The sequence below is a fragment of the Syngnathus acus genome, chromosome 5 (genome assembly GCF_901709675.1).
Source record: "Syngnathus acus chromosome 5, fSynAcu1.2, whole genome shotgun sequence".
Taxonomy (NCBI): Eukaryota; Metazoa; Chordata; class Actinopteri; order Syngnathiformes; family Syngnathidae; genus Syngnathus; species Syngnathus acus.
The window spans coordinates 2824437-2841748 of NC_051091.1; the positions used below are offsets into that span (position 1 = coordinate 2824437).

The 17312-nt window shown below is 43.5% G+C and overlaps 1 protein-coding gene across 2 annotated transcripts in view; it reads left to right on the plus strand.

The window, feature by feature from the left end:
- The first annotated feature begins 2805 nt into the window (after positions 1-2805).
- igsf21a (immunoglobin superfamily, member 21a) overlaps positions 2806-17312 on the plus strand; it is a 100789-nt gene continuing 86282 nt past the window's right edge. For both annotated transcript variants that reach the window (XM_037251914.1, XM_037251915.1), the window contains exon 1: positions 2806-3250. In XM_037251914.1, coding sequence (XP_037107809.1) covers positions 3193-3250 — 58 coding nt within the window. In that variant the 5' untranslated portion in view covers positions 2806-3192. The remainder of the gene's footprint in view (positions 3251-17312) is intronic.

Consider the following 17312-nt stretch of genomic DNA (forward strand, 5'->3'; position numbering starts at 1 on the left):
AGGACGTGAGCTTTCCAAAAGATTTCTTTTGACACTTATTTCCGCATTTTTTAAATGCAAGTGCATGCAAAAGAATGTTTCAGCGCTTGCATTTTTCACATTCAATTGAAAAAAATTGCCAATGGTCATTTTCCCTCCTCGTGAAAACTAACTGCCGAGATGCCAGAATTGAGAGAATTTGGAGATGACATCACTGCCTGTGGCGCCTCACTTCATTCTGTTCAGGACCACAAAATAATCAATTTTGAGTTCAGTTTCAACATGAGCTGCCTCCTTTCAACAAAAGGCAAAAAAAAAAAAGGCAGCAGAAGCTGAGGTTCCCAGAAAAGCAGCCTCAAGTGCAAGTCCATCACTCCAATCGGTGTGGTCGACGTAAAAAGTATACCTTCAAATTTTTCGTGACTTTCATTCAAAATTCAAATTCTCTGGCAACCTGTTTAGGCAGCTGGGTTTGAATTAATCACCCGCCTGCCACATTTTCATTCATTGTGATTCGAAGATTGGAGGTCACTCTAATCCGGAATGGCGTCGGACCTCTGCTTACAATTCCATTCATTTGACTCTTTTGCCATTGGATGGGCGTGTCCTCGGCCTGGAGCGTCACAGCTGCAAGCCAGCCTCATATAACTAATTGGTCAAATATGTAAATGTCAGAACTTTTTCTTGGAAATACGGACAGGTGGCTTTTGCAACCGTGAGTGGCATTCACATGACAATCTTTGCCGCGCAGCCTTTCAAGCTTGATTGCTCATTCCAGGAAGTGTTGCTTGGAGACAAAGAGGTTTGCCGCATGACGTCAGCTTGCCGGCATTTCTCAGAAGGTCCTGGCATGGTGAAAGCAACGTCGGACCATTAGTGACGCATGCTCTCCCAGTCATTTCTATTGTGCTGTCACCAAGATGACTAAAATGTGTTTTGTGAAATATTGCAGATTATTTCTGAGGCTTTATGAAACACACATCTATTGCAGCAGGTAATCACTCTCGCTTTGTTGCAGCTACAGCTCTTGTGAAAGCAAGATTCAAAGAAAGTGTAGTGTATAATTAATAATATTTATCGAGCCCTTTTTTACTCACAAATTAAATGAGTGGGCTCTGGGTTCTGTCAACGTCTACCTAATAATTTGGAAAGCACAGGTAAGAACTACCTGCAGGACGTTTCAACGGGGTGACTGCAGGGTCATCAGCCGGGAGCCATCCTTCATTGATGTTTTGCTCCATTAATCCGGGAACATCTGTGGAGCAACGGCAGGGAGATGTCCACAGATGTTCCCTGCAGCCACCCCTAGGACTCTTCTTTCCCCTACGACCTGTCCTTCCAACGCAACCACAAGCAGAAGCTGGCTCTTTCCACCTCTTCTGCCTTGTCCCAGACACTCCAATCTTCCTGAGGAGGCGCTGGATGGATTTTCCAACGAAACCCCTGCAGGCAACCTCCACAGGGTAGGCAGTTGTAGACCATCCAGCTTCTCGGCACTCAGGTACTAGGTCAGTGTATTTGTCCCTCTTTGTTTCAGAGGCATCCTCCACTCCTCCCTCCCAGGGGACAGTTAGCTCTGCCAGGATCATAGTCTTAACTGCAGGGGACCACAGGATGACGTCTGGCCTCAGGGAGGTGGTGACAATCTTGGTGATGGTGGTGATCGGCAGCTCAAGATCCACCCTTAAGTTTCAGCTGCATCCGAGTGTTAGCAGTGGTGATCTCGCGATAACCTCAATCACTATTTCTGTGTCGGAAAATACACTTCTCACATGTACCTGTAATATTATGAAACAAACATTCAAATACACATTTAAAACATTGTAAATACATTTTAAAGATGAACACTGAACAATAACTTTGTAACTTATTTCTGTATTTATTAACATAAATACTTATTAGGGCTACATATAATTATAATAATATAATAATTTATGTCAAAAATAATTACCCATGAATCAGTACTGTAGTAGGAGCGGCTGGAATGGATTGCTTCGCCACATATCAACGTGGTTTTAATGATGGGAAATTCTGAATAAACGTTTGCCCACAGCGAATGCCACCAACGTGTTATTTGGAGTTCAACTAGAATCTTCAGAAAATATATACATCGAAAGGAATACGATATTTGCTGTTGCAATGACGCCTAGACGCGTTTGGGTGGTGGAGTATAGCAAAATAATAGAAGACCCAAAGGCAGGAAGGCAAATAGGCAAAGCAAAATGAATCTCTCCCTCAAACTATTTATTTTGAAAAACAAAAGGGCAATCAAAATACCAAATAAACCAATTCCCCAAATCATCCAATTTCAAAATAATCAAACATCGGGAAGCCAAACACTCATGACATGGCAAGATGACAAGACAGACAAAGGACAGCCAAATTGAAAAAAGCAGGGAAATAAATACAAGTAAGCTGACAACGAGGCGCACATGGACAAGACACGAATGGGGCGCCGTGTGCATTTCCCTCCAGTTTTTTTGTTTTCAATTGTCAAAGTGATATAACCAGTACGTAGTAAGGCCAAATACTTACTGACTGCTTTGCATATGTACTACGTATATTTAAATGATGCTGCGTTGTTGCGGTTTTGTAAATCGTCTTAATGGACAGAATTAGAGCGGGTCCAATCCAGGCTGGCGATTACCAACGCAAATGTGTCAAATAAAAGGGAAACGACGGTGCGTCTGTGTGAAGGGGCGGAGAAGGAGCTGGAGGAGGAGCGGGATGGAGAGGAGGAGGGTTGGGATGAGGGAGAGAGAGAGAGAGAGAGAGAGAGAGAGAGAGAGAGAGAGAGAGAGAGAGAGAGAGAGAGAGAGAGAGAGAGAGAGAGAGAGAGAGAGCGGCTGCTCCATCCGAACCTCTTGTGTTGTCACTGCTGCGCGGCTCCGCTCGCCTCGGCCGCCTTTTGTTTGAAGCGGACTCACACCGAGGACCACAACCAGTTCTTTTTTTGCCCCCCCTCTCTTTTCCGTCGTTTTGCCCCTCCTCCCCGCGACACCGTGCATGCTCGCATCCGTGCGCAACTTGTGCGCGCTCTCATCCTCCCGCCTGCCTGCCTGCACTTGGACTTGCATCATGACCATTAGTTCGAGTTCGGGGGCACCTTGCAGCCGCGTACCTCTGGAATGGTGGGCACTGCACGGCCGCGTCATCCAGGGGAGCATGTAAACGCCAGAGGAGTTTGGGATTTAACGCAACAAAGGAGCAACGATGAGCGTCTTCACGCTGTGCTTGCTCCTGTGCGCGGATCTACTGGATTTAGCCGTGGGTAAGTGACAAGTCCCCACGTTCCCCAACCCACACACATGGATGCATGAATTATAAAAAAAAATGCCGGTCCAAGCTGCACAAAAGCTTAACTGTGCAGGGGGTGGGGGAGTGGAGTGGGGGGGGGGGCACAGTGGAGGTCAACTTTTCCGGACCCACCTAACTCCCTCTGCAGGTGCACTTGGGAAATTAAAAAAATGTTGCAGCATCACCTTACAGGCTAAAAATTAGATGCAGTTCCAGCAATAAGAAAATCCCGAATTTGGAGTGTGACGCTATGCAGCTCCCCCTTCCTGTCACTGTCATGCATCCGTTTATGCCCAAAAATATTAAGGCATTTGCCTTATGGCAGATGGAGCCGAATACATCATTTGGGTTGTATTTTATTTTTTTTATGGGGGGGAAGGGGCGAGGTTGCTGTGATTTGTCACTGAGGCTTGTCATGGCAGTCAAGCAATGACGTTGGCATGAAGACTTTAGACATGAGCAGTGGAGCAAAGGCGAAACAGTCAGTGAAACAGTCATATTTTTATTCACGATAAGCTGTGGTAGGCTATATGCATAAAAGTGTCTTTCTGCAGCACAAAAAGATCAACTTGTGTTGTCAAGACAAGCACAACAAGAATGCTGTGTCCGACTTGACATGATATGAAGCGTTCTGACCTTTGCAGCTTCGGAGGTTGTTCAAGCGCATGGAATGATTTTTTTTTGCATCACACAAGTGGCTGCATGATTGGGAAAAAAAGCTTCAGGATTGAATGGCTCATTCACGTCCAGCTCCGGTTTCCGAGCTGTCACTCACGTCAGAACACATGTAGACTCATAATGTCCGTGCATGGCGCTGGGCAAGAGAAAACACCACACTGTGCCTCGTCCAGCGCTATTTTTGAATGATTGATTGAGTGAACATATAAACATTGCAAAAACAAGGTAAAAATTTAGAAGAAAACAAAAAAGTCAATTGTTATCATAGTTCAGAGCATTTTACATGTTCAACTTATCTAGTTCCACCACCTTGTTTTCTATAGAATATACTGTATTCTACAGCAAAAGCAAAAAACACGCTTCTATTAATAATAGCTTATGAACGGTTAAACAAATATAGGAAAACAAACAAAACAAGCAAGAGCCTTTTATAAATATATTCTGACAACACACACTGACAATTGGGGCCCAGTTTTGATGTTTTCTCAGAGGGTTGTGCATGCTCATTTTTGTTACCAGCAGTTTCGATATAATTGGCTGTGAGTTTAGTTCTTTTGAGGGGACGCTACAGTTTATTCTGTTCTAAGGTTTGCACAGATTGCAAACCATCTCTTTACCGTATTTTGTGTTTTAGTAGTGCTGACGTGTTTCTGTTGTGATGTATCGGCACACCGGGGCTGTTTTCAGTCTGTTTTTTTTCCCCTTTTGTCCAATTGACTTTTTCAGCACGAGCCAAGTAGGCGTTATGATGAGGATTGATCTCAGCTCTTCCGCTGTAGGTCAAATGTTCATTAAGAGGAACCCGATTCTATTCAGGTTGACAGATGGATTATATCGGCTGTGGGAGACTTTTTTTCAAATGTCTTTTGGCTTCTTGAGTTGCCCAGGGCATCCTTGGGAACTTGAAGCCACGAGAGCACAAATTAAACGTGTTTGGTGAAGTGATGCACAGCAAAACTTGAAAAATGCTACCTGGAGGACCTGAGACTCGATGTCGCTGTTATGTGATCTTTAATTAGCAATCTTGTTGAGTGGCTCAAGAGCAACCACCGGTGGTTGCAGCCATGGAGTGCGCTCAACTACATCTGCAACCACCATCCGATGACTCAAAATTTCCACTGTGGGTTTTGTAGCTTTGTTTTTTGTTTTTTTTTGTCTTTCTGACCTTGCTCGCATTCTCTCCAAGCAATGACAAAGCTCCATTTTTTTCTTAGTTTGTTTCTCTAGAGATATATTGAATGGTAAAATTGAAATTTAAAGAAGACAATTAAAACAGGTTGTTTTTGTATTTGATTTTCCAGAGAGTCCTACTACAACCAATCATTTATTCAATGTGGCTTCCTCATAAATTCATATGAAATCTTTTGAGAATGTTCTCAAATGTCCGTTGTGGTCATTCCCTCACACATTGTTGAGACTCTTTGTTTCTTGAGGTTCAAATTGGAATGACTGGATGGCTTAGTGAGGGCTTTCCAGTGTTCAATATGTCAATTCCCGCGGCAGAAAACCTGTGACGACGCGAGTGAGTCACGGATGCCCGAGGCTCAGCGGTGCGCGAGAGGGAGCAAAGGCTGAAGCGTCCGGTTCGATGCCGCAGAAAAGCTGCCGTGGCAGAATGAAGTCGAGGCGAGCTGGCAGAGGTTGAGTGATGCTCTCGGCCGGCGTTGTTCTTACTCGGGTACCTCACCCTTCCTAAACAACGTCCCCGACGAGCGCGGTGTGCCAAAGGGATTCCCCTATTAAATTGATTTCTCTCGGCAGGATGAGGCTGAATTGCTTCGTCATGATTTGTGAGCAGTTGACTTTGGCAGCGTTTGGAAAATTCTTGTTTGTGCTGTCATCAATCAGAACCATGCAAGAGGAATTCAAGCAACTGCAGGTCCATAATAGATCTTTGAATTTTTCTCTCTCCAAAAAAAAAAAACTTGCCAATGAGCATTCTTAATGAAAACGTAATTTTTCTTCAGCCAACAAACGTTACATCGACCAGGGATGGAGGTTTGACTTGAGTCACAATCAGAAGAGTAAATGTGCAATGAACACATTTAATTGAAAAGATCCAAGATTTGCAAAGTTGATCCCAAACCCCTTCAGTCCACCAGATAAAAATGTAAAAAGAAATAATCCGGCACACGTAACGGTTTGCTTCGAAGATGGATGATGCGTGGAGGCAAGCCGGCGGATCTCTTTAGGCTCTGATGGTTGGCGTCGCAGCGTGACTGTCTGCTGCTGACACACTGACAAGATAGCGGCTGACGGGAAGGGCTTGCACTGGTGATGCTACTATCTAGCAAAGCACCTCCAGGCTTTGCTTCAGTGCTCTTCACATCATTTCAACCTGTCGCTTTGGGCTGTGGTGGCCTCGCCCACGGACACGAAGCAGACTCCAGCATTTACGGCTAAATGCTAAAAAGATGGCAGACTGATGGCTGGAGGAGTCGGCTGGCCTTTCGTCTGACATCCAAAAACTCTTGGAAATGAAGTGTTCAAAACAACACCATTTGGGTGAAAATTTGAAAGTTGGATCAAATTGGTTTGCACAAAACAGTCACTATTTTGGACAATTTTTTTGCAAAACTTGGGTCAAACCGACCCAACTTCTTGGGTCGGTCCAATTTTTAACCCAGTAGTTTTAAGGGTCCACAGAAAGAAACGCGGCATGATTTTTAGATTCATAAAGTGAAGCAGCATGCGGTTCCTTAAACTGCTTTATCCCTCTTGACTCTGTATCTGTATTATCAAAAGACATTTGATGTTTTGTGTAAATAAAAATAGGAATTCCACTGGTTAGCGAGATGGTATACTTTACCTGGTGTTTGTATGTGTGGCTCGGAACATTTGTTTTCTTCAATTCTTGCCGAACTGAACGCTGGCATGCTGACGTGACGGCGGCTCAAACATTTAAGACACTTTTTAAGCAGTACAAGTGCACCTTTTCATGCTGTCTGGCAGTCTGTTCAAATGAGGATGATATCCTATGCACAAGCCTTTCGGGAGCTAGACTAGTTATGCAAGAAACCTTTTACACGCCCCCCCGCAAGCACTTTTGCCAAGGCTCCTGCGGGGCATTTTTACATCCACACCCCACAATCCAGTTTGAGAAAAGCGAGTATGCCGCACAGCTCAGGAGTGCCCATTAGTCCTTCACTCTATTATGTATTCTACTGATAGCTCTAATGCGACAGTCTAACGCCGCGGCTGTGCGCTTCGGAGAAATACACAACGTTTAACCTTGTAATAGCAAGTGATTTAATCAAAGAATAGAGGCGTCGTCGTGGAGCAACCTATAAGCACTCAATGGTTGACCCAGGTGAACTGGAGTGAAATCAAGCAGCATTTGATGGGGAAAAAAAAGAAGTACTTTTCTTTGCGCATACATCTCCTGAAATAAAGGGTTATTTGTGCCTTTCCGAGTAAACTCTTGTGGCTCAAACTCCCACTTAATGAAATGAGATAAGAGTGCATGAAAACCCGAATCAGGTTGGCGATCCAAAAACGATGGCTTTTGTTGAACAGCCGCGGCAGCTCTGTGCACTTTGGCCCACGTGCTAATAGCCTCTGGGAAAGCCTCAAAAAAGTTCAGTCGCCGTGCTTGACGGCGCGTAGGCCGCGCATGCGCGACGTGAGGCCATTTGTCGCTTCTTGATGTGACTGTTAGGGGCTTTGCTCTAACGACTTCAAGCGAAGCTCAACTGTAAGCAAGCAAATCTGTGGGCGTGATTTGAGCGAGGGAGGGATTGTCTTAAATCCGGCAGATTTTATTGGATTGCTCAAAAGTAGGACAAAAAGCAAAGGTGATTCTAAGAGGCTTATGCCAAGCAAGCTTTGGCCCACCTGAAAGTTAAAGTCTGCTGCGATTGGGAGCACTCACATTTTTTGGCTCAAGTGACATGATTGGTTGCACATGTACAAAAATGATTTTATATATATATGTGTATATATACTGTATATGTGTGTATATGTGTGTATATATATATATAAATTTGTGAATAATTTCACATATAAGTCGCTCCTGAGTATAAGTCGCCCCCCCGACCAAACTATGAAAAAAACGCGATTTATAGTCCGAAAAATACGATATATATATCTATATATATATAGATATATATATATATATAGATATATATAGATAAATATATATCTATATATATATATATATTTTTTTTTTTTTTTTCTATTTCTAAATATATATTAGAGTCTAAGAATTTTAATTGTAAGACCACCCCCGGTCATAACTGGCAGTTAGGGACTTTACATGGCAGACATTCTTTTTTTTCATAATAGCAATCAAACATATCTGTCAGGTGTGTTCTTCGATGCAGTAAGAATTTATGTTGAAAAAAAGTGCTTATTTTCCCAAAGAACAAAACAAACAAGGTCCTTGGACGACCCGAATCACAGAATAAAAAAAATGCCAAATAACAAGGGTCAACGTCGCATAAAACATACATGACTTGGAAAAAGACTCAACTCGACTTGGACAGTGAACACAAAACAACGAAGCAACAAGGACAGAAACCAAAAGACTTGTACAAGCAAGCGATGAGGCAATGAGAAACACTTGTGCAAGACACAAGATGGCTACTGGTTTGTTAGAAGAGTCATGGACAAAAAAAAAGACACTCAAGGAAAACAGGAGAAAACAACAATCTATAAAAAGGATTATTTGGTTTATTTTATTGGCATGTCGGTTCCCATTTTTTCCTAAACTCATTTTGACTACACGGCCTCTTTAATTCCGTCAAAGAACAATGTGCTGAGCACACAATGGCAAAACGGTGAGTGTTTTTAATAGCTTCAAAGAAAAGGGCACCAACGAGCAGCGCAAAATGTCTTTGACGGCAATAAGCTGCAGGTTGGAGGATATGGCCGCATTAGCATTGGTGGCGGCGGCTAGGAGCCTGTCAGCCAAAACGCGCAAAACGCAATCATGCAGTTGACATTTGCGACACAACAAAGTGGCATGTTTGCACTCAGCTTGACGCCGGGAAACAATGAAGATATTTTCAGCGTGGTATTTGCATTCAAGAGGATGTAATGCCCTCAGTGTGAGCCGTGGGAGGATACTTGGGGGGGTAGTGCAATGCAAACAATGCAAAAGAATACGTAAGCCCGATGACAATTCTTTCCACTGTGCCTGCATGTAAAAGAGGAGCATGAAGAAAAACTTACAGCTGATTTTTTTTATTTTTTATCCCAAATCCCCCCCCACCCCCACCCAAGTTCTAAGCGCGCTTAAAACGATCAAATGAGAAATTTTGTGATGAGCCGAGACAACTCGGGGCAAAATCAGTGAAGTAACTTACGTTTCTCCACCGTTCCCAAGTCCTCCATTGGCAGATGTAAGGCTTCCCGCTTGGCTGGCGTGGGAGTTGGAAGCAAGTCGGGTTCCCGATGCAGCCACGGAACGAGAGCCTGCCCCCCTCGCCACACTTGAGACCACCTGTCATCTTCAGTGGCACAATTGGATCACTGACTCTTTTCCCTTTTCGCACACAAAAGATGGATAAGCTGCATTTTCACGTTCTCATTGATCTCATTTAAGATAGGCGGCCGCTTTTTCTGGGTCAGTCTTACAATATTTACGTTGCCTGCATTTCATCGTAACGTTTAGTGAATATTCTCTACTTCAATATGAAGACTCGTCGCTGTGCCAGACAATTTAGCAGCCACACAAATCACATCTGACAACACCTGGAGATTTATTATGTCTTCTTTCTCCACTCTCAAAAATTGCTTTCATGCAATTTGCAATGTGATCAATAACTGGCTAAGAATGTCATTTCGTTACATAGTCACCCCTACGTGCTAATCGGAAGTTGGATTTTAATATGGGCGTCCGTAAACGCAGCATGGCAGCAGTTTGAGATTAGACGCAAAAACACGGAAGGCCCGGACGGAAAAGGGAATGAGAGAGAAAGCCCAGAGGGGGCTGACGTGGGGGGAGGGCGGCTTGATAATCTGCGTACTTGACGTCACTGGATGCTGTGCAGATAGTCCAGGAAGCGAGGAGAGGATTGTGTGGCTTCTGCATGCATGCTGGCAGATTATTCCCACTTTATGCATGCTGACTTGTTCCATTTGTGCCATTGGGGATTTTGATTTTGTTGCCCCGGGGCACAACATCCCTCGCATTAAAAATACTCGCCTACGACTAATAAAAGCCATCAATCTGTCACGGCAAAAGCAGGTCCTGCCAACGAGGATGGGACACTCCAGAACGTACGTCTGCCTCCCGCGATAACATTCATCAGCAAACCTTTGAGTCACTTGATGCAAATTGGGAATTCACCCGCCCCTCCTCAACATTCAAGAGTCAAATGACGGCCGCGGATGTTTTCACATCAGTCAATGATGCTAAGGTAACGCAGAGGTTGTTGGGCCGCATCTTTACACAAGCGAAAAATGATATAATGTATTCCCGCCTAGTCAAACTGTCAGTGTTGATTGCGGGCTAAAGTGAAGATGGCGGAAACCTTCCACAGCTGCATCACCGCCATCGCTCTCGCTCACATTTTGACTGTTGTCCGAACACATCTTGCGAAGGGTTACGGCTGTAATCTTTGGTAGGAAGGTCAGCGCAAACTTTTTCAAGAAGGCCAGGACGTCCCATGACACTGTGGAAACTACAGCAGTCTTTTTTTTTTGTGCTTTTGTCTTGAAGGATTTTTGTCAAAACCCAACAAGACCTTTTTTTGTTACCATACAAATGTATTCAGCCAGCATCCAAAGCAGACGCTAGCACATCACTGAAGACTTAAAGACTTCCAAAACAGCCACTTTCTATCTGTCGTTGAAAGTCATGCATTATTCACATAAAGTCCTTGCCAAAATGAAAAAAAAAAAATCTTCGCTTTTAACAGGACTGAAAAGACATTTTTGAATATGCACCAAAATGTATTTTTTGTGCCTTGGCGCTGTCAGCCTGCTAAATGAATGTGTTCTTCTCTCCATTGTTTGCGTGTGCCGCCAGGGCACGTAAGGAGAGCGGAGCCACTCGACATGCTGATGCTTCGCTATCGCTGGTTAAAGAACGTTTTTACATTATTGGCCTCTACATGTCGTCGTCCAACATGCATATTAACAAAACACGAGCACGCACACGGAACTGTACTTAGCAAACATACGTCTTTTTTAATTGCGTCTCCTCCGTTGAGACTTTTAATGGGAGCCTCGTAGCGGCCGCCTCCATTTTGCTTCCCTTTTATGCGAGTCGCTATTTCCTTCCCTGAGCACAATCTCTGATATGAAACGGCCATGCCTCGCGTCTGAAATGACTCACAATTAATTTTAGTGCTGCTTGAGAAGCCGTTCTATTAAATACAGTGTGAGCCAACGCAAGCGGCTGGGCGGTCACCCGCAGGACGTTACGGTGAGATGATATTAAGCAATTAATAAACAGTGTGGAAACATTGCGGTCGTAAAGATTCATTCAGGTGTCGTTGCAATGAGCGTTTGTTCAGCGCCGAGCGCTTTACGGCTCACCGCTTTGGACATTTTGATATTATGGCGTCGCACTTGGGATTAGAATAACGTTCGCCGATTGAAACCTAAAATTAGGTTTCAACAATTCTTGGGGATCGCGTTCCACATTTGGAGACAGGATTTTGTAAATGGCGCCCAGTTTCGACCAAAATTGAACACCAGATCTTTCATATCCTTGTCCGGACTTTTCATACTTCACAAACAACAGTGTCGACATCCTCTTTCCATGAATGATACAATAAATATGAGTTGACAAATCACTTTTCTCAGCGCAAGATTGATCGTTTCCATCACGGCGACCCATTTAGAACACTACAGGCCAAATGTATCTGACGTATTTGAGCTAGTTTCACTTGTTATTGTCCAACCAACTTCAAGAATTCCAATCTTGAGGCAACCTAATGTATATTTTGCAGTTGTGATGATAAAAAAAAAAAAAGAATTAGTTTGAAAATGGCAGCTCTCAGCAACAATCGCTTCGGTGACACTTTTCCCGCAAAGTTTGGAAAACAGCATTCTTCAGCCGCCTCCGTCATATGTCATCTTCATCTCTCCGTTGCGAATGAAAGTGTAAATCCTGTAATCTTGCATCTCTCGTGTTGATTACGATCCCGGGGTGACCGTGCCGTCGGAGCTCAGAAACTCATCCGTCCCGCGTGATATTAGACCTTTTGACGCAGGCCGCATCCAATCCCGTTTGCAATGAATGTGATTAGCGGCAAACAATGAAGTCGTGTCGTGGGGAAGTGGAGGGGAATGATGGCCACTGATGCCATTTGAATGAAGTGTTGATTCAAAACAGAGAGTCACAATATTGACACTGGCATTGGAACCAAAGTCACAATTCTTAACCAATCTTCAAACTGTGATGAATTTTGAAAGCTCGTCGCTGTTGAAAGATATTTCAGGGATAAACGCGGCACGTCATCGTGATGACCTCACCATCGGACATTATTTTCATCAGATTTTCTGCAAGATTATTGTTCTTTCACCGCCGTGGCTACACAAGAGCAATTATGGATACATAAAAGTAAAAGTCGTGAGTGGAGTGTCACTTGGTGTAACAGCCATCTAAATAATATTTAGTATGTTGCAATAAATATTTCGACCAGCATCATTTATGCCCAAAGTTGTTTTGTTAAATATAACGGAGAAAATGTATTGCGTTACTGCCCACTCCTGGTCTGTTTTTTTTTTATGTGTTTGCTTTTACTCATGAAGACAAACATTTTGGAATGTCCCGGAGAAGAAATGAACTACTGATATGCTGTGTTTCTTTTCCTCCATACATTTATGTATGACTATCGCAATAATATGACTTTCCATTCGTCGTCACCTTTTTTGCTCCCAAGGCAGCCCAGGAAGTGAAAGCATCTAAACTGCTTATTGGAACTCATATTTGCATCTTACTCAACCTCCTTTTTTTATTGATATATAGTTATTTCCACATTTTTTTAAATCACCTGTTGATAACAACACGATGACTTCCACACACACACATAAGACTAGATGCTTGAATTTCCTGTTTTTGTTGTTCAGAAAAACAATGACACTACTTTTTGCGACAATGTTATAAAATGTTGTCCCAACACCGGCTGTTTAATGCCTCAATCGATGGCTTTGGCTCATGACTGCGTGAAACTCATTTATTGTATTCATCATTTATGCTCAGTCCAGTCATCTGCTGCCTTTAAAGAAACCTTGACAGCAACATTGGCAGAAGCAATACATTGCAAATCTATGACAACATTTGAAAGAAAACGTATGACTTTTCTAGGTGCAGTATATTTGCTGATGCAACGGCAAATGCCCAAATGCGTCTCGACTTTTCCGTCTGTTGTGTTCACATGAAAGAAAATGGCTGGCCATCACCTTGCATTTGTATAGCCATTTGCAGCCTGCGTTGCCGCGGCGCCCGTTTGGCAAAAGAGGCCTCCCTGTTAAATTGATAGATGCCCCTGCCCGGCCGCCGTCGTTTCCTCATCCGAGGCATTTGTGTAAAGATCCTCTGCCATTATCCAAGGTGCTTCCAACTCCACTCAAATCTGCAAGACGCCGCCGATAGCTATCAGCATGCTAATCTCCCAGTTGTCAGCGCAGAGGACTGCATAATTCCAGCCCTTTCACCATTCCATCTCAGGCTACACACGAGGTTCTATTAATCCCATTGTCAGAGCTGCACTTGCAAGCAGACGACGGAGGATTAGAAGACAGCCGGGAAGGCCGGGAAGGAAGACTTTGAAAGCCCCGCCTTGGTTTTCTTTGGGCGCAGTCGAAACCGCAAGGCCACCAGACCTCGGTGGGGTGCCCTGTGCCGAAGCCTTGCCGCTTAATAAACAAAGCAGCACGCTTAGGATAAAAAAAAAAACATTGACAACATTGCTTGCAGGTGTGTGAGCCTGATACACGGGGGCATTTTGCACAATCACTAGCTAGGAAAAAGCAGCCTGTTGTTTCTCAAAACACCCTCTGCACTCTACACACATGCCATGATGAATTCACTTGAGCATTTCCTTTCTGATACAATCAAAATAATGGTCAGAATATCAACATGTGACCAAAAGCGTTTACTCGCCACAAATCTCTCAGCAGATTAAATGGCGGCTGTCGCCATAAAGGCAGGCTCGGATGAGTTTGCTTTTGTTTCATCGGAGTTTGAAGTCTTTCTTTACCTCGGTGGCTTTTGCTCCGTCTTTGTTGGCTCTTCGCTTCTGTAAACTTTACTTTTCATTTTGTCACCGTCAGGACTGTTTATACTTTAATCTACTTGCTGACAGCTTTGTAGTTGACTCCATTTTAAGTGATCGTTGTTTGGTTTCCTGCGAGATGCTTTGGCCTTGAAGTGTGGAAGAAACATTGTCGACTCTTTACGTCTTGGCCGCTTGGATGTCAGAAAATAAAGCAAAGCTGTACTGGCATAGCCACGGCGAGCCCCACAGTCGAGGACAGTGTGGTCCACAACACTGCCTGCTTTCACCAGAGTGGTGCTGCGATTCTTCATCTTTAGAATATGTTGCATATGATATCAATGCACCTGGGAACTGTTTTTATTTCTGGGAAATGGCATACACATGTCTCCTTTCAGAATAAACCATCTCATCTGGCTCGCACAAAAAGTGGCACATGAGAGAGCTGCGAGCTATTTGATATTCTCAAAGGCTCGGCGGCCGCTCCGGATGGAACTCTCTGAGTCGCCGTTGTCCTTTGTCAGTGAGGGCGGGACATTGACAACACACTTCAGAAACTGAGTGTTAGCTTGCTGGCTTTTGCACAAAACACGTATCTACTCAAAGTGCTTCCCTGGAGTAGTACTTTATACTTTGTGACTTGATTTGGACAGAAGTGGCGAATGTAGAGCGTAAAACGTCATCAGAAAAACAATACAGCATTTTGATATCATTTGGAAGCATTCAATTATTATCTACGCAGTGTGTTCAATGTAAATATGTTATTTGCCCAAACATTTCAAAATAACACATTTTAGATCTGTAATCGCAATACCGTGAAACCAGAATATTTTGTGCTCACGGTTATGACATCATCAGAATCTGATACCAGAGCTGGCCTACTCTGGAACAATCTGTTCCGATACTGTCACGCTCCTGTTGGGAGCATCAGAGGTTTGCAGTCCACTCGTCCGTGCCTTTGAAAGGCTCCTCCATCACCACGTGTATTTGTGCTTTGGGCAGCACTCTGACAGAATCAAGCGCTTGCCAAACGCTCAGCTGCAAAGCGTCAGCAAAAGGTAATCAATAGAGATTTGCAGGGGGAACTTTTCCCCGCCATCAGCTGCGACACGGAGGCCCGCCCGCCGCTCGATTGTACAAACAGCGAGGCTCAGCTGCAGGCCTTGTGTCGTTTTCAAGGGTTTGGCCACGTTTGGAATCACAACAGGGAGGGCCGCTCGCTGAGCACCTGTGCCGGGTCAACTCCAAAGGTTCTGCTCACGTACCATCCTCTTCATGCTGTCCTTTGGCGGAGAACTAAAATCTAATTTCTGCAATATGGGGCATGTGAAGGCTGAATGTTCTGAAAACCCCTAAATACAGATTCACCTAAGAGCGTGAAATTTGGTAGGCATATCTATCTCGAAAAAAAAAGTCTTCATGCCCACAAAGACAAGAATTTGAATTCTGTCTCACACTCAGACATCCTGTCACAAGCTTGATGACTCTGCCTTGCCAAAATGTTAGTAAGACATAAGTTAAGTCTCAGCAGTGCTTGTGCCCTGAGATGTTTTAAAAAGGCAACCCCCGAAGGCAATTTGATTTTGGCGTGTAAAATTTGTTTGACATGAGTAAACCCGCCCCAACAAAATTCTCAAGAGCTTTGCCCAAAAAGGCACAGGAAGTTGGCCATTTTGATTTATTATTTTGGAATATTTGAAAATACATATGGGGTATATCATAATAGACGTAAAATGTGTACGTTTATTCAAAATGAGAGCGAGGACACTCAAGGATAATTTGGGATTCTTTTTTTTTTTCGCACCGCTGTATGCAGTGAGGTGATGAAACGCTTGATTAAACGCAAGGCGGAGGAGTGCACACGTGTCTTCCAAAACATATGCAAATATTTTTTTCCTTTTCCACATTCTTGCCTTTCATGCATTTTCACACGCAAGGCTTGCTCATGCATATTCACACGAACACTGGGTCGGGCCGGGCCAGGCTGGCCACAACAAGAATGCAGGAGCCACGTGAGCCAGAAGAATTGCGTCGGCACGTTTTGAATCGAGTGAGTTGTGTTCAAAGCCACATTTGGAGCCGAGCCTTCCACAATCAACTAAACACACATTTTCAGCCAAACGGCTTCATGTACGAGATTCGGCAAGTTGACAGTTTCATGATTACCAGGAGCAGATTCATATGTGTAGCAGTCTAAGGTTTCAAATCTCCATTCTTCATGTTGACTATAAAAAAAAAAACGAATTACACGATTGAAAGCGTAAGCCTACTTGTGCCTTGAATTAAAAAAAAAACATGCCAGTTTCATTATGGCCTCATGGTGGGTATTACAAGTGGATCCTGGATAAGGAGTCTGCATTTCAAGCTGAGTGGGCTGATTTGTCCCTCTTGATGACCATTCATTGCTAGTTTTGTCTTGAAGCTTGCAAACAAAATCATTTCAATGTGTCGTTTAGCGATTTGTTTGAGAAATGCATTTTCTTTTCACAGCATTTGGGGGGGAAACTTAATTAAAAATATATAAATTCTTTTACAATGGAAAATACTCGATAGATTTTAGACACCACCTGGTAAAAAGGTAGAAAAAAACCCCAGTAAATATGCTTGTGCGGACAAAACTGCGAAGAAGATGCTGCTTTAAAATGCGCATGAATACTTTGAACAAATGATATTCTCCCGTGAAGGTCCAATGGGTCCAAGAGAAAGTTGGCTTGGTAAAGGAGATTTTTCATCAAAGTCCCAGAGCACGTATACAACACGTAATGCTTTTTGAGAAAGATATACATACATATTTTGTGCCATGCACTAGATGAGAGCCACAATAAAGTGCAAGATCTCCCAGGAGGCTTCCGAATAACAATCTGTCCTGCTGCGTCAGCCGTCAAGCGCATCTCATGTTTATCCGGGCAGAAGCTTTGATGAACTGAAATACAGAATGGCTTGGATTGAATTCCATTTTGCCTTTTGTATTTTGATTGGCCAACCCCCTTCACTGTTTCTGATTGTAAAAATGTTTCATCGTTGGACAATGTGGTCAATCCATAATACAACATTTTTGTGATTTAACTGATTTGAACTGATTTTTCATATTAATGACAAGTTCAAACCAAAATTCACATCTTTCAGTCATCATTGGTAATGTAGACAATATATTTGAGCAAGTTTGCATCATGGGCGGGTCCCACT